Genomic DNA, 26,098 nt, shown 5'->3' on the forward strand with positions numbered 1-26,098 from the left:
ATCAAAATTCTTTTCCCAATTTTTTTTTTTTGGTTTTGATACGGAAAGTTGAACCTTAATTTTTAAACAAGGAGAAAAATATTTAAGAAAATATAAGCATTTATTGCTCCCTTTCTTTTCTCTCACCAAAATGATCTTTTCTAAAGTGGGAAATAAAATTGAATGTAACATCCCGTAAGGTGCCACTGATACAATTTTAAGACAACGCAATATACAGCACAAGAGTAAAAGGCATTTGTTCTTTCATGGGGCATTGTCATTTTAACACTCTCTGCAGTCCTCTGAATTTAAGAGGCAGAAATACAAATTGTAACAGTATTGTTATTGCATTCAACTGAGTTACCAAAAAAATTAAAAAATGTCTTTCAAACACTGAAGAGCGCAAAATAACCTCTGTGATCTGCTACAATTCAAAATACAATTTGGAATTTGCTAGCTATATTTCTCCCATAATAAAGCAGCAATGGTTTGCCTGATCCCTTTTGCTTCCTTCTTAATCAAAATTCTTTTATCTTTTGCAGCAAGTAAAAAACTGATGTTTAGAATTATACCAAATTAAGAATATAAATATGATCTCATCTGAAATTTCAATGAGATTTGTTGAAAGTGCCTCACTTTCCTGAAAATGACCTTTCAGGAAAAACATTTCCTGAAAATGTCTTTCATTTTACAATTATGCTGACAAATGGTTTCTTCCGCTCAAATCTTTGTAGCTCAGACAAAAAGATGTTGGGTCCCTTGGAGCAGGACAGCATCAGTGTGTAGGCTTAATTCCAAACTGTACAGCAGTGATTCACTATCTCAGATCTTCTGAAATCAAAACCATATATTAAGCTCCTAGAGACATCTCCACCAGAATATCAAACTTTTCAACCCAATACAAGCAAAACTGAACTAAATAATCTCCCACTTTTCCAAACCTGGTCTTACTCCTGAAGCTCTACTCCAGTGAAGTACCATCCATTCAGGACTCTTGAAAATCAGTCCAACTTCCTCTTCACCTAATTAGATTTATAAGCAGCTAACAGCTACTAAGCACTTACTATGTACAAGAGCACTGTGTTGAGGGTTCAGCACGTTCTAGTACACTTAATCCTCAATATCCTGGACACTGTGCCAACTGAGGTTTATGGAGGTACAGTAACTTAACCAAGATCACACCAAGTGTGAGGACAGCTAGAATTCAAACCCTGGCCATCTGATCTCAAGACTTCATTCTTCTATTTTAAATTGAAAAAACTGACCTTTTGGTGGTGTATGGTTCTATTCAACACATGTACAGGTTTATGCAACCACCACCACAATCAGAAAACAGAACAATTTCATAGTATCAATGGCCAGTGCTGCCTCTTTGTAGTTAACCCCGCTCCCACCCCTAATTTATGGCCATCACTGATCTGTTCTCCATCCCAATAGTTTTGACTTCTCAAGAATGTCACATAATTGGAATAATACAGCGTGTATTTTGAGAATGGATTCTTTCATTCAGCATGATGCCAGTGATATCCATCAACAAACTATTGCAAGTAGCCATAGACTTCATTGCTTTCCACTGCTGAGGAGTAACTCAATTATATGGCTATATCACAGTTTATTTACTCACCCAGTGAAGGACAACTGCTGTTTCCAGTTTGTGGGAACAGTAAATTGAGCTATACATTTTGTGTATAGGTTCTTGTGTGAACATGTATTTTCATTTTTCTAGGGTAAACATGTAGGATGGGACTGCTGAGTCACATGGCACAGGCATATTTAATTTCATAAGACAGCACTGAACTGTTTTCCCGAGTGGCTGTACCATTTTGCATTCCTACAATAATGCATATGAGTTCCAGGTGTTCTGTATCCATGTCAGCATTTGTTATTGGCAGTTTTGACATTTACAAATTTTTTAGTCATTCTAATATGTATGCAGTGGTATCCTACTATAGTTAAAATTTTTTACTTTACATTTCTGTAATGGCTAATGATGTTGCACATCTTTTCATAGATCCCTTAGGCATAATAGCTATACATGAAGGTCTTCCATCAGGCCCACATGTAATGAGTCAAGTTCTAAGCCCCCAAAATTTCACACCTGCCTTCTCTCCAATGAACTGTTTTAGTTTATCTTATTATTTTAGATTATTTCAACAACCATTTCATTGATTTCCTGTCTTTGGTAGCCCTCTCCTGGGCCCATGTTCACTGATTCTCTAAATCTATCCTTTACAGTATCATTACCAGTTATCTGTCTAAACAAGGCATGTCATTTTCTCACTTCAAAATTTGATGGCTCTTCACTATTTATTATACAATATAAGAGAAAGACTAAATAACTTTTTATGGTATGCAGGGTCCTTAAAACACCAGCCCTAGTTAATTCCATGGTTTTAGTCTCCACAGCTCCCACCCACGCAACCCATGATTTAGCCGTAACAAACCAATGAAGCTACCTCTTTTAATCTTTTTGTACATTTTGAGCTCCTATAATTGGAATGATTTTCCTCCACTTTTCAACTGGGGAAGTTTTCGTCATATAGTAAAATTAGTCATTTATCCTTCATGCTTACCAAATACTCTGATCACATCTCAATTTTATCAGCACATTTTCCTATGAACGCTGATAGGGTCTCCAGGCTGAAGATAAACACTTTGGAGGCAGACATGCCATCTTACATTCAGGTTCCTTATGTCCAATCCAGGGCCTGGTGAGTATGTGCATTAGATTAATATATCCTAATTTTTTCATTTTAAAAGTAACAGGGAATAACAGAGAACACACACAGAAACTTCTGAGAAAAATGTGTATTGTATTAACCTTAATATCAGAAATTTTGCATTTCTAACTGGCACTATCTTTCAGGCAATGTCTTCGTGAGGAGTTATAAGAACTCACACAAGTCAAAACTGAATGTTGTGGGGATGGTTTCAATTTTGCAACTGATTTGCTGGTAATTAATTTACACTAATTTAATGGTAACTGCAGCTCATTTTCAGTAATTTCTAAATGGAGTTCAACTGATTTCCAAAGCCAAAGAGCTTCTGTGTTATAAGCCTCCTAGTACAGCCAAAGAGACCAGCCCCAAGAAAGCATCAGATCAGATCAGATCAGATCAGTTGCTCAGTCGTGTCCGACTCGTTGCGACCCCATGAATCACAGCACACCGGGCCTCCCTGTCCATCACCAACTCCCAGAGTTCACTCAGACTCATGTCCATCAAGTCAGTGATGCCATCCAGCCATCTCATCCTCTGTCGTCCCCTTCTCCTCCTGCCCCCAATCCCTCCCAGCATCAGGGTCTTTCCCAGTGAGTCAACTCTTCGCATGAGGTGGTCAAAGAACTGGAGTTTCAGCTTTAGCATCATTCCTTCCAAAGAAATCCCAGGGCCGATCTCCTTCAGAATGGACTGGTTGGATCTCCTTGCAGTCCAAGGGACTCTCAAGAGTCTTCTCCAACACCACACTTCAAAAGCATCAATTCTTCGGCGCTCAGCCTTCTTCACAGTCCAACTCTCACATCCATACATGACCACAGGAAAAACCATAGCCTTGACTAGACGAACCTTTGTTGGCAAAGTAATGTCTCTGCTTTTGAATATGCTATCTAGGTTGGTCATAACTTTCCTTCCAAGGAGTAAGCGTCTTTTAATTTCATGGCTGCAGTCACCATCTGCAGTGATTTTGGAGCCCAGAAAAATAAAGTCTGACACTGTTTCCACTGTTTCCCCATCTATTTCCCATGAAGTGATGGGACCGGATGCCATGATCTTCGTTTTCTGAATGTTGAGCTTTAAGCCAACTTTTTCACTCTCCACTTTCATCAAGAGGCTTTTTAGTTCCTCTTCACTTTCTGCCATAAGGGTAGTGTCATCTGCATATCTGAGGTTATTGATATTTCTCCCAGCAATCTTGATTCCAGCTTGTGTTTCTTCCAGTCCAACGTTTCTCATGATGTACTCTGCATATAAGTTAAATAAACAGGGTGACAATATACAGCCTTGACGAACTCCTTTTCCTATTTGGAACCAGTCTGTTGTTCCATGTCCAGTTCTAACTGTTGCTTCCTGACCTGCATACAGATTTCTCAAGAGGCAGATCAGGTGGTCTGGTATTCCCATCTCTTTCAGAATTTTCCACAGTTTATTGTGATCCACACAGTCAAAGGCTTTGGCATAGTCAATAAAGCAGAAATAGATGCTTTTCTGGAACTCTTGCTTTTTCTATGATCCAGCGGATGTTGGCAATTTGATCTCTGGTTCCTCTGCCTTTTCTAAAACCAGCTTGAACATCAGGAAGTTCACGGTTCACATATTGCTGAAGCCTGGCTTGGAGAATTTTGAGCATTACTTTACTAGCGTGTGAGATGAGTGCAATCGTGTGGTAGTTTGAGCATTCTTTGGCATTGCCTTTCTTTGGGATTGGAATGAAAACTGACCTTTTCCAGTCCTGTGGCCACTGCTGAGTTTTCCAGATTTGCTGGCGTATGGAGTGCGGCACTTTCACAGCATCATCTTTCAGGATTTGGAATAGCTCAACTGGAATTCCATCACCTCCACTAGCTTTGTTCCTAGTGATGCTTTCTAAGGCCCACTTGACTTCACATTCCAGGATGTCTGGCTCTAGGTGAGTGATCACACCATCGTGATTATCTGGGTCGTGAAGATCTTTTTTGTACAGTTCTTCTGTGTATTCCTGCCATCTCTTCTTAATATCTTCTGCTTCTCTTAGGTCCATACCATTTCTGTCCTTTATCGAGCTCATCTTTGCATGAAATGTTTCTTTGGTATCTCTGATTTTCTTGAAGAGATCCCTAGTCTTTCCCATTCTGTTGTTTTCCTCTATTTCTTTGCATTGATCGCTGAAGAAGGCTTTCTTATCTCTTCTTGCTATTCTTTGGAACTCTGCATTCAGATGTTTATATCTTTCCTTTTCTCCTTTGCTTTTCGCTTCTCTTCTTTTCACAGCTATTTGTAAGGAAGGCCTCCCCAGACAGCCATTTTGCTTTTTTGCATTTCTTTTCTATGGGAATGGTCTTGATCCCTGTCTCCTGTACAATGTCACGAACCTCATTCCATATTTCATAGGAGCCTCTTTATCCGAGACCTATTAAGTTCCATAAAACACTGTACTCACTGTACTCACACAGTGCTAAAATGAATGCTTTACAAAGAGTACTGCAACTCTCAGGGCCCATCATAAAGTTCAATAATAGCAGCTGAGTGAGTTAAAAAATATTCTCCATTTGAGTGACTACTAAATGCTCCTGGCTTCATGCTGTGGATTCAAAGAACAGTTTGTGTTATGGGTTTATGGAATCCATGGTTGTATTTCCTTTATTTCTCTGATCATCTAATTGGCACTGTAACAGTTACTGACCAAATCAAGACTAACTAGGCTTTCTCAGGGGACAGAATATGTCATTAGATTTATGACAAGATGTCTCCTGAGAGTTTCCTCAATCAAAATGAAGGATAAATTAGAACACTTTAAGACAGTTATGGAACTGGCTTAAAGACAGGCATGAGTCAAAGGTTCAAATACCTTCCCCCTTATATGTTAAAATAGTTTGTTTTTCAGATATGTGATCAATATTACCTAACATTTTGTAAATGATTTTTGAAGAGAGTCTGCACAGTAAAAATTTCCAAATTTGCTGATCTGGTGAATATCAGATTTTTACAATTGTTGCTTGTTGTTGTTACAGTTGTTGCTTGTTGTTTAGTCACTAAGTAGAAGGCAATGGCACCCCAGTCCAGTACTCTTGCCTGGAAAATCCCATGGACGGAGGAGCCTGGTAGGCTGCAGTCCATGGGGTCGCTAAGAGTTGGACACGACTGAACGACTTCACTTTCACTTTTCACTTTCATGCATTGGAGAAGGAAATGGCAACCCACTCCAGTGTTCTTGCCTGGAGAATCCCAGGGACGGGGGAGCCTGGTGGGCTGCTGTCTATGGGGTCGCACAGAGTCGGACACGACTGAAGCGACTTAGCAGCAATGTCTGACTCTTTTATGATCCCATGGACTACAGCTCTCCAGGCTCCTCTATTCATGGGATTTCCCAGGCAAGAATATTGGAGTGGGTTGTCATTTCCTTCTCCAGGGGATCTTCCTGACCCAGAGATCAAACCTGAGTCTCCGGCATTAGCAGGCGGATTCTTGACCACTGAACCTTGTGTAAAGTGATTTAAAGCAACAGAATAAGCTGTTTTCTAAAGGAATTTTATTATATAAAGGAAATCAACCCTGAATATTCATTGGAAGGACTGATGCTGAAGCTGAAGCTCCAATATTTTGGCCACTTGATGCAAAGAGCTGACTCACTGGAAAAGACCTTGATGCTGGGAAAAACTGAGGGCAGGAGAAGAAGGGGCAACAGCGGATGAGATGGTTAGATGGCATTATTGACTCAATGGACATGAGTTTGAGCAAACTCCAGGAGATAGTGAAGGACAGGGAAGCCTGGAGAGCTGCAGTTCATGAGCTGCAGCTGAAGAGCTGCTGTTGCGACCCACAAACATTTGGACGTAACTCAGCAACTGAACAACATCAACAAGCTGAGAAGTATGGGGAACTGTGACTGGAAACAAGATAAACAATAAAAAGCACAATAAACATGGACTAAACAGAGGTTCAGCAGTAACAAAATTAAAAACTATCATTGGCTTGACAATTATAGGCACCTAGAAGGCACAAAAATAAATTTATGAAGATTTCCAACAAGAATAACAAACTAGAACTAAGAGTTATTAAGTTATAAAAAATTAACATGGCTATTTAGGAAAAATATTACTGTACTAGGTACCAGTGTTTCCACTTTTATGTACATACTAGTCACCTAGTAATTGTGTTAAAGTGGAGACTCTGATTCAGTAGATCTGGGGAAGGGACGGGAAACCTGAAATTCAACATTTAAATAAAATTTCACATTATGCTGCTGATCCTGGGACCACATTTTGAAAGGCAAAGACTATCAAGTCTACACCTGGAATTGCCAAACCATAGCAACATGGCCTACTGCCTCTGGGTAACCTGCCAGCTAAAAAATGGTTTTCACATTTTTGAGTGGTCAGAAAAAAATTTTAAACAATATTTTATGACACATCAAAGATTACATGAAACTCAAATTTCAGTCTCCAGGGACTTCCTTGGTGGTCCAGTGGCTAAGATGCTCCCAATGCAGGGGGCCCGGGTTTGATCCTTAGTTGGGGAATTAGATTCCACATATCCCAACTAAGAGTTCGCATGCCACAACTAAGAGTTTGAATGCAGCAACTAGAAAGTCTGCATGCTGCAATGAAGACCAAAGATCCCAGGTGCCACAACTAAGACCCACTACAGACAAATAAATATTTTTTAAAAATTTCATTTTCCATAAATAAACCTTTATTGGACCATAACCAACATCCATACATTTATGACTTTTCTGTGCTGCTTTGTGCTATAGTGCCAGAGTCAGGCATTTGCGGAAGAGACCATATGGCCCACAGTATTCATCTGCGTAGGCTGCCATGACAAAATGCCATGGACTGGATGGCTCAAACAACAGAAATTATATTCTCAAGGTTCTGGAGACTGGGAAGTCCAAGATCAACGTGTGGCAGGAGTCTGTTTCTGATAAGAAGTCTCTTCCTGGCTTCTAGACTATTACTTTCTCACTGTCTCATGATGGAGAGAGCGCTCTGGTAATTCTTCCTCTTCTTTTTTTTCTTCCTCTTCTTATAAGGACACCAGCCCTATTAGATTAGGGCCCCACACTCATGACCTCATTCAACATTTATCACACTTTCAAAGGCTATGTCTTCAAATATAGTCACATTAGAGATTAGAGTTTCACCATATGAATTTGGCGGGAACATAAAACATTCAGCTCATAGCACCCACAAAGCCTAAAATATTTACTATCTGGCTAATTACAGAGAAAATCTGCCTAGTCCTGGTCTAGACCCTTGCTTCTCAAAATGGGCAGAAATACAAAAATTTCCAGCTTCACCCAGACATAGTAAATTTTAACAAGGTTCCTGGGTAAATTCATACAGATATATTAAAGCTCAAGAAGTAGTGGTTTCCATATCTAATGATCATGGAAGGTAACATGGGAAAAAAATTTTTTTAAATCCAGATTTTCAGACTTCATCCTGGGAGAACCATTTTAAAAACAGTTATGACAGCTAACATTTGTTGAGGACCTACAATGCAATTTACAATGCAATGTTAACTCTTATGTGTATTATGTTACTTAATCTTCCTAACATTCTAAAATAACTATTATTATTATCTCTATTGAGGCAAACAACCAGGATTTGTTAATAAACTGTGGAACTTGTAAGTTAAATTGAGGCAGTAGACACGAAACTTAGTCATCTGATGCTTTTCCTCTGTCAGTGCCAAGTGCTTCTGTACCAGTGTATTGTACATGATGTACTACTGGAAAGCCTGATTCCATTTGGGATCACAAAAATACTCCCAGAAGAGTTAAGACTTAACAGCTGGGCAAGATTTTTTCCAAACAGAAAGTATAGGTCTCTAATTTTGTCCAGAGAGTATCAAAAATATTTTAAAATGGAAGATTACCTTTCATCCAAGAAAAAGAATTTAAGAAAAGATAAACAGATGATTAACTATAACTTTTGTATAGTTTTTACAGTTTCATTAACCTACAAACATTCTGTCTTTAATTAGAGGTAGTTGCAAATTGTCAAACAAAAATCTTTTTTATTGTCTTAATGAAACAGTATTTTTTTTAGTAATGGGATGTTTTAGATGTGGAAGCTCCCATTTCTTTTGAGCAACAGGTTTTTTAAGTTTTTTTTTTAATTTAAGTATTAAGGTTCTAAAATGTGATCTGAATATCAATCATATGTGGCATTGTTGGACAGTACAGAGAAGGAAATTTTTAAGATTTTCACTCTCAGTAAATTAGGAAAAAATATTTCACTATTCCCTAAAGTCTCTGTCAACATGTTTTGTCTTGATAACAGATTAAACACAAAATTAAAAAATGATAACTTAAGAGATACTTAACAATGAAGGAAGTGAAACGCAATACTTTTTAAATGTTCCCTTTAATTTGTACTCATAGTCAACTTTATGGCCTACATAGTAGGTGGTTTCCAAAGATCATTCCTTTAAGAAGTCTACTGACTTCAGTTAAATGAACTTATTTTGTAATTATTTAAAAAGAAACAATAAAAGAATGTAATCAGATACTGTTCAGAGCAACTTTTTCTACTAAAAGTGAAAATTATCTGTGGTAAAGCACAGAAAGAACTCAAGAGAGACAAAAAATGTGAGGCTATGTCCTCAAAGATCTTGCCTGTGGTAAATGACAGCAATAATGTTAATGGAATGTTTACACCAATCCTAAACATGGTCTGTTAACAAATAAAAGCAAAATGATCTCATAGAAACGAGTGCTGCATTATGAAGTCAAAGCTAATCTGGACAGAATAGTTAACGGTATTTATGTTGTTGTTGATACATTACTTCAGCAGGGAAAGACTCCTGACATTTGTAATGGTATTTGGGCTAGTAGTCGGTATCAAAGCACCATATTATCTGAAATGAATTTATACACTAAAAGTCAGTACAGAATTATACAACTGAAATTATTCACCATTAGGAAGATTTTGTTATACAATACCGTGTCTTTTTTACTCCATCTTAAGTGATGCAGACAGAAGCATGCAGACCAACCACATCATACGGATTTTCACCTGCAGCATACTTTCAAAGATTTTCTGAGTGTTATCTAAGCCTTCCTTGGCTGAGAGGGGTGATGGAATACAGTCTCTGAAAAGACTTAGGCTTGCTTTAAAAATGTGACTTCCATATGTCATAAATTGCTGCTGCTGCTAAGTCGCTTCAGTCGTGACCAACTCTGTGCGACCCCACAGAGAGCAGCCTACCAGGCTCCCCGGTCCCTGCAATTCTCCAGGCAAGAACACTGGAGTGGGTTGCCATTTCCTTCTCCAATACATGAAAGTGAAAAGTGAAAGTGAAGTCACTCAGTCGTGTCCCACTTCTAGCGACCCCATGGACTGCAGCCCACCAGGCTCCTTCATCCATGGGATTTTCCAGGCAAGAGTACTGGAGTGGGGTGCCATTTAATGATTCTAATTCTCCTAAAAACAAAATCTCTATTATAGTAAGGTTCACAATGAACTGTCTATGAGCATCATGCCACAAAATCTTGTTCTGCCTTGACGAAAGGAAAGATTACAACTTCCTCCGGTTAGATCAATTTGGCTCACTAGTGCTAGTTCTCTTTTCTTTCATGAGATATGTAGCCACACAACCAAACCCTGTTCTATCAGTACTATAGGGAAAGATAACACCCAGAAATCTAACTTAATTTTATCATGCTTCTACAAAAAATGGCTAATGGACTTGAAAATTACATTTGTGTTGCTGTATGGTAGAAACCATCACAACACTGTACAGCAAATTTCCTCCAATTAAAAAAATTACATCATTAACCAGGGACTGTTTCTGGAGACTCCTACTCCTAGAGTTGGCAGTTCTAACTTTCAGTTCAGTTCAGTCGCTCAGTAGTGTCCGACTCTTTGCGACCCCATGAATCGCAGCACGCCAGGCCTCCCTGTCCATCACCAACTCCCGGAATTCACTCAGACTCAAGTCCATCGAGTCGGTGATGCCATCCAGCCATCCTCTGTCGTCCCCTTCTCCTCCTGCCCCCAATCCCTCCCAGCATCAGAGTCTTTTCCAATGAGTCAACTCTTTGCATGAGGTGGCCGAAGTATTGGAGTTTCAGCTTTAGCATCAGTCCTTCCAAAGAACACCCAGGACTGATCTCCTTTAGAATGGACTGGTTGGATCTCCTTGCAGTCCAAGGGACTCTCAAGAGTCTTCTCCAACACCACACTTCAAAAGCATCAATTCTTCGGCGCTCAGCTTTCTTCACAGTCCAACTCTCACATCCATACATGACCACTGGAAAAACCATAACCTTGACTAGACGGACCTTTGTTGGCAAAGTAATGTCTCTGCTTTTGAATATGCTATCTATGTTGGTCATAACTTTCCTTCCAAGGAGTAAGCGTCTTTTAATTTCATGGCTGCAGTCACCATCTGCAGTGATTTTGGAGCCCAGAAAAATAAAGTCTGACACTGTTTCCACTGTTTCCCCATCCTTTTCCCATGAAGTTATTTCCCATAAAATTCTAACTTTAGATTTCTCAAAAAGAGATCTCTAAGTTTTGAAGGTGATTTTAAATATTTTAGATCTTTACAATTGGTGCTAAAAAGCCTGCTCACTAATCATGCTTGCTGTGAAATATTTAATAGCACAAATTCTTTGACAAAATAGAAGCTAAAGATGATCTAGTATCAGTGTCCTAAATGCTAAACCAAAATAGCACTATATAAGTAATCCTCCCCTTTTCAATTTCTTCTACACAGACAAAACAATTAAGAACAGTTTCTGACAATCAGCTTATAAAAAGTGCTCTTGTGATTAGAAACTCTAACTTCAGAATATGAAGCCAATTTCTGAAATAAACAGACAATAAAAGAGGAACAAATTATTCCAATCAGCCTATCATCAGGGAGCACAACTGTGCTATTAATTTTGCTTCAGTTTATTGTATGATGAATGAAACAAACACTTTAAAATTCTATTTAAAACTGAACTAAACACTGGAAGTCCCAAGGGGGTAAAAAACCTAAGTGAAAATAATCACTACAAAGATAACAAAATCTTGAAGAAAACCACAAACCACAATTTAGAACAAATCACATAAATGTTAAATCACAAGCCCAGTGCTTTTTATCCAACTCCCCCAAAGTAAACCACTTCCAATAAAATCAAACTGTGTATCTTAAAACCATTAAACCAGAACAAACTAGCAACATTAAAATACTTCCACTGCTCTGACAAAATTTATATTACACTAACAAATATACAAGAATCTTTTTAGCCACTTTAAAAAACAAAACATTCTACATTTCAGGGAATGGAGCTTTGAGGGCTTAGAGTAAAATGTTCTAAAATAACTTTCAGTATTAAGTACAATTAAATTTAGTTAATCAGATTTGGGAAAAAATTGAGGAGAAAATTAGACAAGTCAACTGAATCTTGGTTTAATCCTTCTTGTTTTAAGCAATGGTCACATTCGTTACATTTTTTTAATCTAGTGCTATAATGCCTTATATAAAAAAGAATTTTAAATGACTGTTACAGCAACTGAAATACATGAACTCCTTCACCTATTTCTTTTTTTCAGAAACTAAGAACTATATATATTACTAAGGAGAGTATGTCCCAGTAACATACTTTTTTAATGAAAACTTAATTATCAGAAATTGAACAAAAAAGGCATCAGAAAGGGGATTAGTATGAAAATGAAATTTTGAGACCTCAGTTTGCTACTCAAACTGACACTGAATCAGCAAACAAAAGCATTTAAATTTCATTTCCAAGCCCACTTAGTAAATCTAGTTCCAGTTAGAGTATCTTTAATGTGCAGAAGCTCAGTAAAAGCAAGTATTTGCCATGTAAGACACAGATAGTGTTCCCTTAACCTACTGCCCTTTAGACATCTCACTATCTGTTAAACAGGCAGCTACTGCCAGATGCTCGCGCTAAAAATGATCACAGATGGTCAGCTGTCCAGTTAACAGAAGATACTGCCCACCCCCAACAGCCAAAAGTAAGAAGGAAAGGAGTGAGAGCTGTTAACACTTGGTTGCTTAGTTGGGTAAACCCATTCAACTTGCTATAAGCTGGGCTAGGCCCCACGGTGACTTTTAAGAAAAGGAAAATGGGATCCCAGGACTCTAAAAATTAGAAGGCATCTTAAAGGTGATCTAGTTAACAGCTGTACAATGTGTGAATCTGTACAACTGCATCCCTGGCAGTCAACCATAACAGCTCTGTCCCTGAAACTCCAGGGGTATGGAACGTGCCTCTAACAAGAAAGCTCTAAAGCTATGACAAAGTCCTCTGCCACCCTGCACTGCAATTACTCCAGCTACTCAGTCTAACTCCAGTCGGGAAACATGGGGCTATTTTAATAGATGGGGTATATGGACTATAACAGAATCATTTCCTATTTTTATATACTATAAAATGATTTTAAACTGAATTACCCCAAATGGCATATGCAAAGGATCATACCGTAAAAAAACTCATGCAGTAAACATATGCAATTTATTGTTAAAACACAGGAAGAAATAAAGGTTTATAGGACGAAAGCTATTATATAGAGATTATAAAAGATTTTAACAAAAATCAATGGATCTTATATATATATAAATGTATGCTATCTGCAGAAAAAAATTAAATATTAAAGAACTGTTTTTAATTGGCAAGGTTTTAATAAAATGTTTTTTTAAACTTTTCACAAGCAGAGCAGTACTTTTTTTTTCCCAATAAATTACTCATCTGTTTAGAATAAGCTACTAATATGTTCAAGAAGATTGCTCTAAGAATCTCCTGTTTTGTATCTTCAGTGTATTTATATTTCTAAACTATCAGTGAAGAAATTGGAGGTATTAAGCTTGATGTATGATTTTTCATCAACAATTGTCTCAAAGCCGTTTCTTACTTGATACTGACTAAAGTTTTCCAGATGAAATGACATGCCTACGGAAAGGGAAGGCACCCTGAGAAAGCATGGCTAGAGATAACTGCTGCTGAGTGCTTGGTACTAGGTTGGGCTAATGTCATCTGAGCATCAATGGCTTAAGGAAGGTCACCCTGGAACATATGTAACTTCTCATCCTTTATAAAGCTGCATGACAGGGATCAACTGTGAAACTTATTTAACCTAATACAGATTCAATTAAAATCCAAAACAACAAGATTACAAGCAAAATGCCATCTGGAAAACTACTGCCAAGAACTGGAGGGTGGGGTTCTGTGTCCTTGGGTCTGAAAAGAGATTTGCACCACTGCTTCTTATTCACAGGGACTCTGGTCTAATGCTGCAAGGCCAGGGAAATGAAGCCTTCCTGGATGGGACCACTATGCCTCCTTCCTGCCCGCACACCAAAGGGTGGTCTGTGATGGGGAAAGCCAGAGTGCTTGTAAATGTCCAGTATGTGCAGAAGGGGCTGTAATAATCCAGTAGGAATTCAGCTGATGATCATAAACTTGCTGCTTTGTGCTTAAGGGTAAAAAATCTACTCACGAGCAACAAACAGCTAAGTGTGCAGTCTACACCTTGAGTATCTGTTTATACTCATGCATTTATTGTAAGTGTCTTTATTATACCGTCTACTAAACATGTTTACATAACAAAACCCTTTCACTGTGCAAAGATAGGATGAATAGCGAATAAAACAGTATCTTTCAGAACTCTGATGAACCCAAACATAAAATTAAGTGCTTTTTTCTTGAGTGTTTCTGTGTTAGAACTACATACAATAAATATTTACAGTTACATGATTCGTATGTAAGTGTTATTTTGTACATAATTTACATATTTTTTACACATGCAAAATAATATACCTATAGAGAACTCTCAGGCAATTTCTTTTTTTTTAATTTGGTTATTTATTTGTTAATACAATTTTAAATCTTACAGTCCATTTACAATTATTACAGAATATTGGCTATATTCCCCATGTTGTACCATAATACTAGAGCCTGTCTTACACCCAATAATTTTTATACCCCTCTCTCCCCCACCCCATAGTGCCTCTCCCCACCACACTGGTAACCATTAATTTGCTCTTTATGTCTCTCAGGCAATTTCTAAGTTAATCTGATCATCTGGCATAACAATATTGCTATTTTCATATTTCTATTCTACATCCACCATACAGTCACAAGAATAGATCACAAGAATGAGATCGGTATCTCACTCCACCAGAAGTGAACTTCAGAAAGAAAGTCAGATGCCCAGTGGTGGTGAGAAGATAGAAAGATACATTGGCTCAGATGGTAAAGAATCTGTCTGCAATGCGGGAGACCCAGGTTCGATCCCTGGGTTGGGAGGATCCCCTGGAGGAGGAAATGGCAACCCACTCCAGTATTCTTGCCTGGAGAATCCCATGGACAGAGGAGCCTGACGGGCTGCAGTCCATGGGATTGCAAAGAGTCAGACATGACTGAATGACTGAGCACTTGTGACATTGTGCCGAGTCACTCAGTGGTGAGTCAAGGACCACTGAATGACTTATGCAGTAGCATACACACAGTGAGGTAGTAAAGTCACTTCTTTTCTTTTTATCACTAAGTCAGTGATTCTGCCTTATATCCAATAACTTTTTCTCCCAAATGGTCAGAGAGGAAGGAAAAAAGGAAAAGCACTATACAGGTTCACTCACCTAAACCACTGAGAGTGTAGAGAAGGCCACTGGTATCTAAGAAAATGGGTCCGTGCTCCTGCTGCCCCTCCTCTTTGTAGTACAGCTTGTAGCCTTGAATGGTTGCTGTATCCTCAGCATCTTGCTGCCACTTCACAGAAATGGTGGTACAGTTCAGAGGTTCCAAATGTAACTCTGGAGATTTAGGGGCTAGAAAAATTCACCAGATGTGTATGTGTAAGAAAACTCCTAATTCACATGAAAACACAGGAGAGTGGAGAGCTCTCCATTCTAAATCAACAACTGCATAAAAGTTCAATTCCAATAACTACACTTGCCCGTCATATTAAAAATTACACAATGATATTAAACTTTGAAACAGAATTAAAAGTATAAGATACTACGAAAAAAAAAAAAAACTAAGGTATGGGGTTGGCCAAAAAGTTTGGGTTTTTCCATAACAGTGTATGAAAACCCAAATGAACTTTTTGGCCAATCCAATATATAAATAAGAACAAACTGACCCAGAGGGATGGTATGGGGAGGGAGGAGGGAGGAGGGTTCAGGATGGGGAACACATGTATACCTGTGGCAGATTCATTTTGATATTTGGCAAAACTAATACAATTATGTAAAGTTTAAAAATAAAATAAAAAATAAATAAATAAAATAAAATTCTATCGGAAAAAAAAATTATATTTGTGGATTTTAAGTTTTTTCAAAGAAGCAATATGTATTTTGTAATTTTATAAAATTTACTTTTTATTTGGATAATTACTTTACAGAATTTTGTTGTTTTTGCCAAATATCAAAATGAATCAGTCATATGTATTTCCTAATTTTGACCATCTAATTGTGATTAATCAATTAACAACAAAAAGCCCAGTCACATTACACTCCACATTAGTAAAAGAGGAAGAGGGTCTGGAACTTCCTAGTATTATGATCTTTCTATTAAATTGATGATTTGTTTAAAAACACATGATAGTGATACTGATTCATTTCAGTTCAGTGACTCAGTCATGTCCGACTCTTTGAGACCCCATGAACTGCATTACGCCAGGCCTCCCTGTCCATCACCAACTCCCGGAGTTCACCCAAACTCATGTCCATTGAGTTGGTGATGCCATCCAACCATCTCATCCTCTGTGCCCCCTTCTCCTCCTGCCTCCAATCTTTCCCAGAGTCAGGGTCTTTTCAAATGAGTCAGCTCTTCGCATCAGGTGGCCAAAGCACTGGAGTTTCAGCTTCAACATCAGTCCTTCCAATGAACACCCAGGACTGATCTCCTTTAGGATGGACTGGTTGGATTTCCTTGCAGTCCAAGGGACTCTCAAGAGTCTTCTCCAACACCATAGTTCAAAAGCATCAATTCTTCAGTGCTCAGCTTTCTTTATAGTCCAACTCTCACATCCATACATGACCACTGGAAAAACCACAGCCTTGACTACTTTGTTGGCAAAGTATGTCTCTGCTTTTTAATATGCTGTCTAGGTTGGTCATAAGTTTCCTTCCAAGGAGTAAGCATCTTTTAATTTCATGGCTGCAATCACCATCTGCAGTGATTCTGGAGCCCAGAAAAATTGAGTGTTCTATTTCTTTGCATTGAGTGTGGCGGCTGTGCCAGCGCAGGAGTTAATTAGGTCTCTATTAATAAATAACTTGGTAATTCAATTTGATTTAGACCAACGTATCTTTTTTTAATTAATTTATTTTTTAATTGAAGTAACTGCTTTACAGAATTTTGCTGTTTTCTGTCAAATCTCAACATGAATCAGACATACGTATACATATATTCCCTCTCTCTTACCTCCCTTGCATCTCACTCCCCGTCCCACCCCTCTAGGTTGATACAGAGCTCCTGTTTCGAGTTACCTGAGACATATAGCAAATTGCCACTAGTTATCTATTTTACATATGGTAATGTAAGTTTCCATGTTACTCTCTCCATACAGCTCACTCTCTCCTCCCCTTTCCCCATGTCCATAAGTCTGTGTTCTATGTCTGTTTCTCCACTGTTGCCCTGCAAATAAATTATTCCGTACCATCTTTCTGGATTCCATATGTATGTGTTAATATATGATATTTATCTTTCTCTTTCTGACTTACTTCACTCTGTATAATATGGACCCATGTATCTTTGAAGGATGTGCAAATTAAGCATAGATATGCAGAGTACATCATGAGAAACGTTGGACTGGAAGAAATACAAGCTGGAATCAAGATTGCCAGGAGAAATATCAATAACCTCAGATATGCAGATGACACCACCCTTATGGCAGAAAGGGAAGAGGAACTCAAAAGCCTCTTGATGAAAGTGAAAGTGGAGAGTGAAAAAGTTGGCTTAAAGCTCAACATTCAGAAAACGAAGATCATGGCATCTGTTCCCATCACTTCATGGCAAATAGATGGGGAAACAGTGGAAACAGTGTCAGATTTTATTTTTCTGGGCTCCAAAATCACTGCAGATGGTGACTGCAGCCATGAAATTAAAAGACGCTTACTTAAAAAAAAAAAAAAAAAGACGCTTACTTCTTGGAAGGAAAGTTATGACCAACATAGATAGCATATTCAAAAGCAGAGACATTACTTTACCAACAAAGGTTTGTCTACAAGGCTATGGTTTTTCCTGTGGTCATGTATGGATGTGAGAGTTGGACTGTGAAGAAGGCTGAACGCTGAAGAATTGATGCTTTTGAACTGCGGTGTTGGAGAAGACTCTTGACAGTCCCTTGGACTGCAAGGAGATCCAACCAGTCCATTCTGAAGGAGATCAGCCCTGGGATTTCTTTGGAAGGAATGATGCTAAAGCTGAAACTCCAGTACTTTGGCCACCTCATGTGAAGAGTTGACTCATTGGAAAAGACTGATGCTGGGAGGGATTGGGGGCAAGAGGAGAAGGGGATGACAGAGGATGAGATGGCTGGATGGCATCACTGACTCGATGGACGTGAGTCTGAGTGAACTCCGGGAGTTGGTGATGGACAGGGAGGCCTGGCGTGCTGCGATTCATGGGGTCGCAAAGAGTCAGACACGACTGAGCGACTGATCTGATCTGAACCAAAAGTTTAAATTGTTTTCAATTAAACCCATGATCTATGGAATATTTTAATTTTTGAGACAAAATTTAAAAATATAAACCTAAGTTAGATAAGACAAAGAAGAAAGATACTGTGTTATTCTTCCTTAATAGTCCACATTTACCTTTCACACTTGTAGCTTTGGGTGTCCTGTGTGAGGTCCACACTGAAGACTCTCCCAGCCCCACTCTGGTGGCAGCAGTAATCCTCACCAGGTAGACACTATCAGGTTTCAGGCCTTCCAAGAGGTGCTCATGAGTGGTCCCTGGGAGCTCCAGAACTTGGATGGAGTTTTCAGTGCTCAGGCGGAAGGAGAGGCGGTAGAGGACCACCTGGCCCCGCCGGTACTTGGCTGGGATGGGCAGCCAGGAGACGAGGATATCAGTGGGACTTCGACTTGTCAAACTAATTTCAGGAGGTCTCAGGGGAACTAGTCATAAAAGAAGGCAGATTGCTTATCAATATTTAGAATCAAAATGATCAACTAGCACACTAGTATTTACTGAAGTATCTTAGCAGCAGCACATCATATAATAAAGAACAGGTCCTTTCAACCCTGGCTGAGGCTTCCAGTCAAGCAGAGTACAAACTAGAAAAAGGAAGGAAAAAATATTGAAGGGAGGATCCAGTGTGGAGAACCAAAGAAAGCAAGATTTTCATCAATGTTGCTGTGACTGTTTTGATGTTGTCTGGGATGAATATGAGCTTACTTAATACTCATAAAAAACATAAGAATATTTCACAATAACTTCACCAAGATGCCTTAAAACATAGAGAAGAGAATTACACAAGAATGGAGCTGAGGACAGCAGGGTTAAAACCTGATAAATAATTTGAAGTGTTTAACAGTTGTATCTTAAAAATTAGTGTGACTTTTTTTATCCCCAACTATATCTCCATGCTGCTTAACATGAACACAATGATTTTCCTGTAAATAATCTGAATATAACTGGCACTCCAGGAAAATGGGTCAAGAATACTGGGAAGCAGTCTAATATTAAAAGTTAAGATGAGTTCTGGAGTTAGCCTCTGAGTTACTGAGTCCTTGTTATATCAATTTCTACTGTGTGTGATCTTGGCCAAATTAATTTCTCTGTGTCTAGGTTTCTTCATGTACAAAACAATAGTTTCTTCTACAGGCTTTCCTACCTCAAGTGATGGAAACTATTTGTCCAACTGCAAAAGATGAAAACCCTGGTGTCACTCTTGACTCCTCCACACACTCCCCACATTCAATCCCATGGCTCTATGACTCACATGGCCACCCCCGTGGTCCCCGCACCATCACCCTCAGCCTGTGTTGTCTCAAGAGCCTCCTAATAGAGCTCCCTGCCTTTGTCCTCATCTCTACCATTTAGTCTCAACACATTTGCTATTAAATTCCAGGTCAGATCTTGTCATTATTCTCCTCAAAATAGCTCCCATTTTACTCACAGGAAAAGCTAAAGTCCTCATTGAAGCTTCACACGAAACCCTATCCATTGATACTTGTACGGTTGGCTCCTCATTCTATGCCTCATCTCCTACTACTTTCTGCTTGTTGCCTCCACTGTAGCCATGCTTGTGCTTCAGGCCCTTAGCAATTTCTGTTTCCTCTCCTAGAATGCACATCTTTCAGTCATTTGCTTAGCTAGTCCCCATTTTCATTTCCTTTGTGTGTGTGTTAGTCGCTCAGTCGTGTCCGACTCTTTGCGACCCCATGGACTGTAGTCCATCAGGCTCCTCTGTTCTTGGAATTCTCCAGGCAAGGATACTGGAGTGGGTAGCCATTCCCTTCTTCAGGGGATCGAACCCAGTTCTCCTGCTTTGCAGGCAGATTCTTTACCATTTGAGCCACCAGGGAAGCCCTTCATTTCCTTTAGGTCTTCAAATGTAACCCATGACAAGAGGTATCTCTGTCTGAAGCCTTACTCCCCTTTCCTGCTTTCTTCCTTCTTCTCAACACTTATTACTATGTAACCTAGTATATATCACTAGGTGTTCATCTTATTTATTGTTCCTCTCCCTCTTCTCCCACAGTAGAAAGTAAGCTCCACAAGTTATAGGCCAATTTTTCATCTCTTTCATTCACTACTAAATACTGAATAACACATAGCAGGTACTCAATAAATATTTGTTGAATTAATGAAATAATAAGTAGAAAAGGGAAAACTAAGCATTTCTGAGTCCTTTATATGAACTCATGAATTCTCACAAAAACCCAGTGAAGAGAGTGTCCCTATTATTTCTACTTTATAGCTAAGAAAACTGAGGTAGAGAGGTGAAATCACTTACCCAAGGTCACACAGCTTGGAAGTGAGGAAGTAGATCTAGAGCCTACATTCTCACGCCTATACTTTACTACTCTTATATAACAATGGTTCTTCTATCATAGGGCTAGGTCGGGATTAAATGAGCCACTGGAAGAAAGGTTTTTAGAACAGGCAGTGGTAAACATTTCACAAATATTAGCTGTGTCTGCTGTGTACCCTAGGAGACCCACCCAGAGTAGAATGGCAACCCACTCCACTATCTTGCCTGAAGCCTGACAAGCACAGGCTGAGGAAATAGGGGGAGGATACTGATGTGGAAACTGAAAAAGCAGCGTCAGAAGTCTGTATGTTATCCAGAAAACAAAATGAAATTTAATTAAACAAAAAAGTTGCAAAATAAGGAAAGGTTTAAAGGAGAAAACTTTGAGATCATAACTGAATTGGAACTGGCAAGTTTAACCAGTGGCTTGCTATGCTTTAGACACATTTTCTTCTATGGGACAATACCTCATATACCTCATAAACCCAAAGCAACAACAGCAGCAAATACCAGCCTGTGTTTCACTTTAGTTATACATGTCAGAGGCTGTTAAACATAATGAGATAACTGGTAGGTCATGGTTCACCCTAAAACGGAATAAACTCAAATGTGGAATTCAGCATCCAGATCAGTGATAATTTTTCCTCTAGTAAAAGTCTGAATTTATAAATAAACAGTTACACAAGTGGCATTATAGAAATATAAGAGATGTAGGACTAAATGGATGAAGAGAAATATTTGAGAATCATTTATATTAAAATGCTTTGAAAACTAATGGAGGACCATTTCTTGAGGATGGATGAGAAAACATTTGTAAAGGGGGAACAGTGTAATTAAGTATATTTTAAATAATCCCCCTTTCACACTGTAGAGTACAAAAAATGGGCTGTGGAGAGGCCCTGAAGAGCGAGATGAAGAGTCAGAGGACGAGAATCAGTTCTATCAGGACTATTTTAACAGACAGAATTTCCCACCATTATAAGAATATATGGGCTTCCCCTGTGGTTCAGATGGTAAAGAATCAGCCTGTAATTCAGGAGACCTGGGTTTAATCCCTGAGTCGGGAAGATCCTCTGGAGAAGGAAATGGCAACCCACTCCAGTATTCTTGCCTGGAGAATTTCAGGGACAGAGAAGCCTAGCAGGCTATATACAGTCCACAGGGTCACAAAGAGTTGGACATGATTGAACGATTAACATTTTCACTTTCATAAGAGTACATGGAGGCCCGCCCTCAAACGCACAGCAATTCAACTTCCAACAGGAGATAACAAACTGAACAAGTAATACTTTCCTCCTTAAGGAGAATAAACACAAATTTTTCTAAAAATAAGCTATCTGATTTTATAAGAATATTTTAATTGATAGTACTAAATTTTATAAACTTTCAGTTTCAGAAATTCAATTCCTCTGGCCTCCAGTCTTTACAGACACTCAATGTAATTGTCATTACATTTATTCCTGCCTAGAGAATCTCACATTTTGTTTCACTCAGTAAAGAAAATAAAAAACTCTGCAATGCACTTACAATTTAAACTAGGAACTTGAAGAAATATAATGACAATTTTGTTATTAAAATTTGCATTATGTGTCTGAATTTGTTCAATATTTATAGCTCATAAAATTTAAAATTATTACTAAATCAGATGACCAATTAAAAAACTGTATGAATTATAAACAAAAGTGCTCTTCAGCCTTATCATATCCTGTTACTGTCAAAAATTGAGAGTAAGATCTAAAACGGTAAATTAGCCTGCTAGTTATCACATCTGTTTTTTTTTGTTTGTTTAACCAAAACCAGGATATTTTCTCTTAAAACACATATTCCTTTAAAGTTGTAAGAAACATATTAATGTTCATGCTTAGATATCTTAGAATCACGTTTTCTTACCATCCTCTAAAGTGTTCTGTATCACATGGTCGGACATCTGACTGGCCCCCATTGGCATATATGCCACAATGTAGAAAGTATAATTGCTGGCAGGTTCCAAGTCATCAATAATATAATGAGTGGTGTCGTTTCCAATGACTACTTGATACTCCTCATTATTTAAACCTAGATTAAATAATCGGTGTTTAAAAATTATGAATATTCAAAATTAAATTAACAAGATCATTACCATTTAACAAGACTATGAAACACTGATCCTTGGATCTCTCTGTTATTTTTGTGACTCTTTGAAAAATGTGAATAGGAAGGTTTTTATTTTCTAAAAGTAACCATGTTTTGCTACAAGTTTTTAGCTTGAATTTTTCCTGAAGAAATCAAACTGAAAACAATTAATCTTCTCTAAACTTCATTTACCATCTAGTCAAAACCCATACCAGAGACAATGTACAGCAGTAACACAACAGAGTTTAATACTACAGAACACTGTAGTTCATAACAGTGTAAATCTTACTTGCTTAAACTCACGGTTTCTTTTTTCTTTTAAACATAAATGGAGAGACAGTAGGGAACGTAATGGCTCGACTCTTTATAAAAATAAACCAAACCAAAAGTTGTCCTGCAAAAGGTCTCATTTTGCCCCTAGAGATTCTATTAAATTTGACTGACACAAGTTGTTCTTTTATTTACACTAAAAGCAAAAGAACTGGGAGGCACAGAATGTGCTTCAAAACGTTTTGTTCCACTATGAGGTACCCACCCCCCCACGCCCAAAGAGGAAAAATACTCTCAGCAATTCTTAATAAAATGTGCATGGCAAGATATAGAAGAGGATTTGTCTTTGTGGGATTTAATTCCTACAGAGCAAACCTGTAAAGTGGAACAAGAGCGCTGGCAGCTACTGTGCTTTGTGAACAATTCCCAGTAAATGCACGTCAACTTAATCAAAACTCTCTAAGGATAGAGCCCCTTCTCTCCACACTGGATTTATAAACAAAACAGAAGGCAAATTCCACTATTAAGTTTTCCCACATTTCTGAATTAACTTGATAGCATTTTAATTAGACAAGATTACAGGCATTTCACAACAGACTAGCTAATGGCTCGTTAATTAGGAACGGCATAGTACGATTTCTGACCTACCAAACAAGGTCCTTGAGTTCAAATTAAAAAGCCTTGTGCTGCCTATGAATAGACCACTGAGCTGCATGTGGAGGTTCTAATGAAACAGCCATAATAGCGAACAAGAGTGGTCTCCACCAAAGCCAGCATTCCTTTTACCTTCTTAAATCACTAAAAAGGGTATTAACATACTCTAACATGCTTAGTTATCAGATTTTCATTCTTCTTGCTACCATGACCTCTGATTTAAATTCAAAATACTACTTCAAAATACAAAAAACAAACAACAACAAACCACCTGTTTCTACAGACAATTTTATTAGAGCACTATTCTTTGAAATTTGTTTGGAATGTCTACTGCATAAAAAGCAGACTGTTTGTGTAAACAACTAAAATCTGTAAACCTCTGCTATGGTTTCCACAAGAAATCAATAGTGAAATCTCTAGGATTTACAACTAGTTTTTCCATTTCCTCTACATTTTTTTGCTAAAAGAAAATATGAGGATAAAAAGGATTCCAGATATGGAACTGAATAAAAATTTTAAGACAGATTTGATTTCTACTTTTATATAATAAATGAGATATCAATAAAGAGTATCCTGCTCAATTTTTAAAGAGTTCTATGAGATTTCAGAAAACATTCAAAATATACAAAATCATATTATGGGGAATTTGAAAATATTTACTTTCCCCCTTGAAAATAACATGCTGCAGTGACTACAGTTTACCTTATTTTATTAAGTATTTACACCATTATTCCTATGTGATTGCATACTTAAATTGGTATACTAAGTCTTAAGGAATTGATACTTTGGCTGAAATGAAATTCATAAAGTATACCACTCTAACTTTTGAGCAGGCAAAGATGGTACTTATTTCTAAACAGAAAAATCTTAAACTATACTTAAACACATAAAGAATCCACTCCAATATTCTTGCCTGGAGAATCCCATTAACAGAGGAGCCTGGCAGGCTATACAGTCCAGAGGGTTGCAAAGAGTCAAATGGAACTGAAGGGACTGAGCAGGCATGCATACACATAAGGTATACAATAATACAAAATTTAGCAAAAAACTGATACACAGATCATATAGTAATTATTTTTATTAAAAGAGGTAAATGCCACAGAACTTCAAAAATATTTTGTGGATTATGTAAAACATCATTTATATTGAAAACAAAGCCGTGACAGTAAGTAGCGCTTAAAAATAAACACTTCTCAAATTGCTTACCTTCTGCTTTCATGTAGTGTACAGAATAAGCGATGACTTTGTCTGAATTGTAAAGTGGCCTCTCCCAAGCTAAAAGGATGGCTGAACTCGACATGGTTTCAGCATGCACATTATAGGGAGCACTGGGTCTGTCTTCTGACATTACTACAGTCAGTCTGGCTCTTGATAAAATTGATCCTTGGCTGTTCTCAGCCATGCACTGATAAATAGCATCATCTTCAGGAATAATCTGGTTAATTACCAATTTACTGAAGGAAGAAAAAAATTATTTCAATGAAACGTCTAAGGATGACATAAAAATAAAATTATGCTAAGTGCACTCTAAACTTTAAATAACAAGTTACTAAGAGCAACCTGTGTAACCAGCCCTACTAAAGAAAAACCTATATGAATTGTTTAAAATTACTCTTGTTTTTTGAGTCTATATAAATAAGTATGTGTGATATCCAAATCCTTTTGTCTTGAGGCGACAGCTTGATCTCTTTTTTTAAATTTGGCTTTTATTAAGGAGGTATATTAAGTATATTAACATTAATCATTAATAGCATCTAATTTCTATAATGTTGCAATGTTACATAAAATTCAGGTCAATAAAAATGTTCAGAAGTTTTGTTCAACATATGAGAACGGTACAAAAAGATTCCTATTTACACTAATAAAAATGAATTCTTAAAATCATTAAGTTTGAACTGTGGAGGAATGCTTAGAGACTTAACTATTTCCTTCTAAATTCTTCACTTTATGGAGCAAGGAACTAAGACTCCAAAGGGTTTACATGCTGCTAAAAATTTAGCTGGTGGCCTACCAGTACCAGAAGCCAGGTCTGGAGAACCATTCCAACTTTTATTATAATCTACCATGATCCACATATAAAGTACAAATGGATTCTGGCATGCTGATATTATAGTCTTAAGTTAATTTCTTATTGTTACTTCAGTTTAAAATACCAATTTAGGTATTTGATGTTATAATTATAACCATTTCACATAAGAATTACTAAATCATTATGTTTTATCTAAAATAGTAGCAAAGTGACTTAGCCCACCTGTTGTACATTTTAATTCTACCATTTGAATGTATCTTCCTTCCATTTTTCAACCATGACATTTTGGGTGAGGGTATTCCTTCTGCCTGACATACAAATCGAGCAGTACCAGCTCGAGGCCTCGTTAAACTTTCTGGCCATTCAACAAATGAAGGAGGAGCTATTTAAAAAAAAAAAAAAAGAAA

The 26,098-nt window shown here is 37.8% G+C and overlaps 1 protein-coding gene across 2 annotated transcripts in view; it reads right to left on the reverse strand.

Annotated features, from left to right (window-relative positions):
* The window catches only part of PRTG (protogenin), a 156,826-nt gene that overhangs the window by 49,944 nt on the left and 80,784 nt on the right, over positions 1 to 26,098 (reverse strand). For both annotated transcript variants that reach the window (XM_044925046.2, XM_025295631.3), the window contains 5 exons: positions 25,914 to 26,073; positions 24,869 to 25,116; positions 22,517 to 22,681; positions 18,459 to 18,764; positions 15,276 to 15,464 (listed from right to left, as the gene is read on the reverse strand). In XM_044925046.2, coding sequence (XP_044780981.1) covers positions 15,276 to 15,464; positions 18,459 to 18,764; positions 22,517 to 22,681; positions 24,869 to 25,116; positions 25,914 to 26,073 — 1,068 coding nt within the window. The remainder of the gene's footprint in view (positions 1 to 15,275; positions 15,465 to 18,458; positions 18,765 to 22,516; positions 22,682 to 24,868; positions 25,117 to 25,913; positions 26,074 to 26,098) is intronic.

This window comes from Bubalus bubalis, chromosome 11, assembly GCF_019923935.1.
Source record: "Bubalus bubalis isolate 160015118507 breed Murrah chromosome 11, NDDB_SH_1, whole genome shotgun sequence".
NCBI lineage: Eukaryota > Metazoa > Chordata > Mammalia > Artiodactyla > Bovidae > Bubalus > Bubalus bubalis.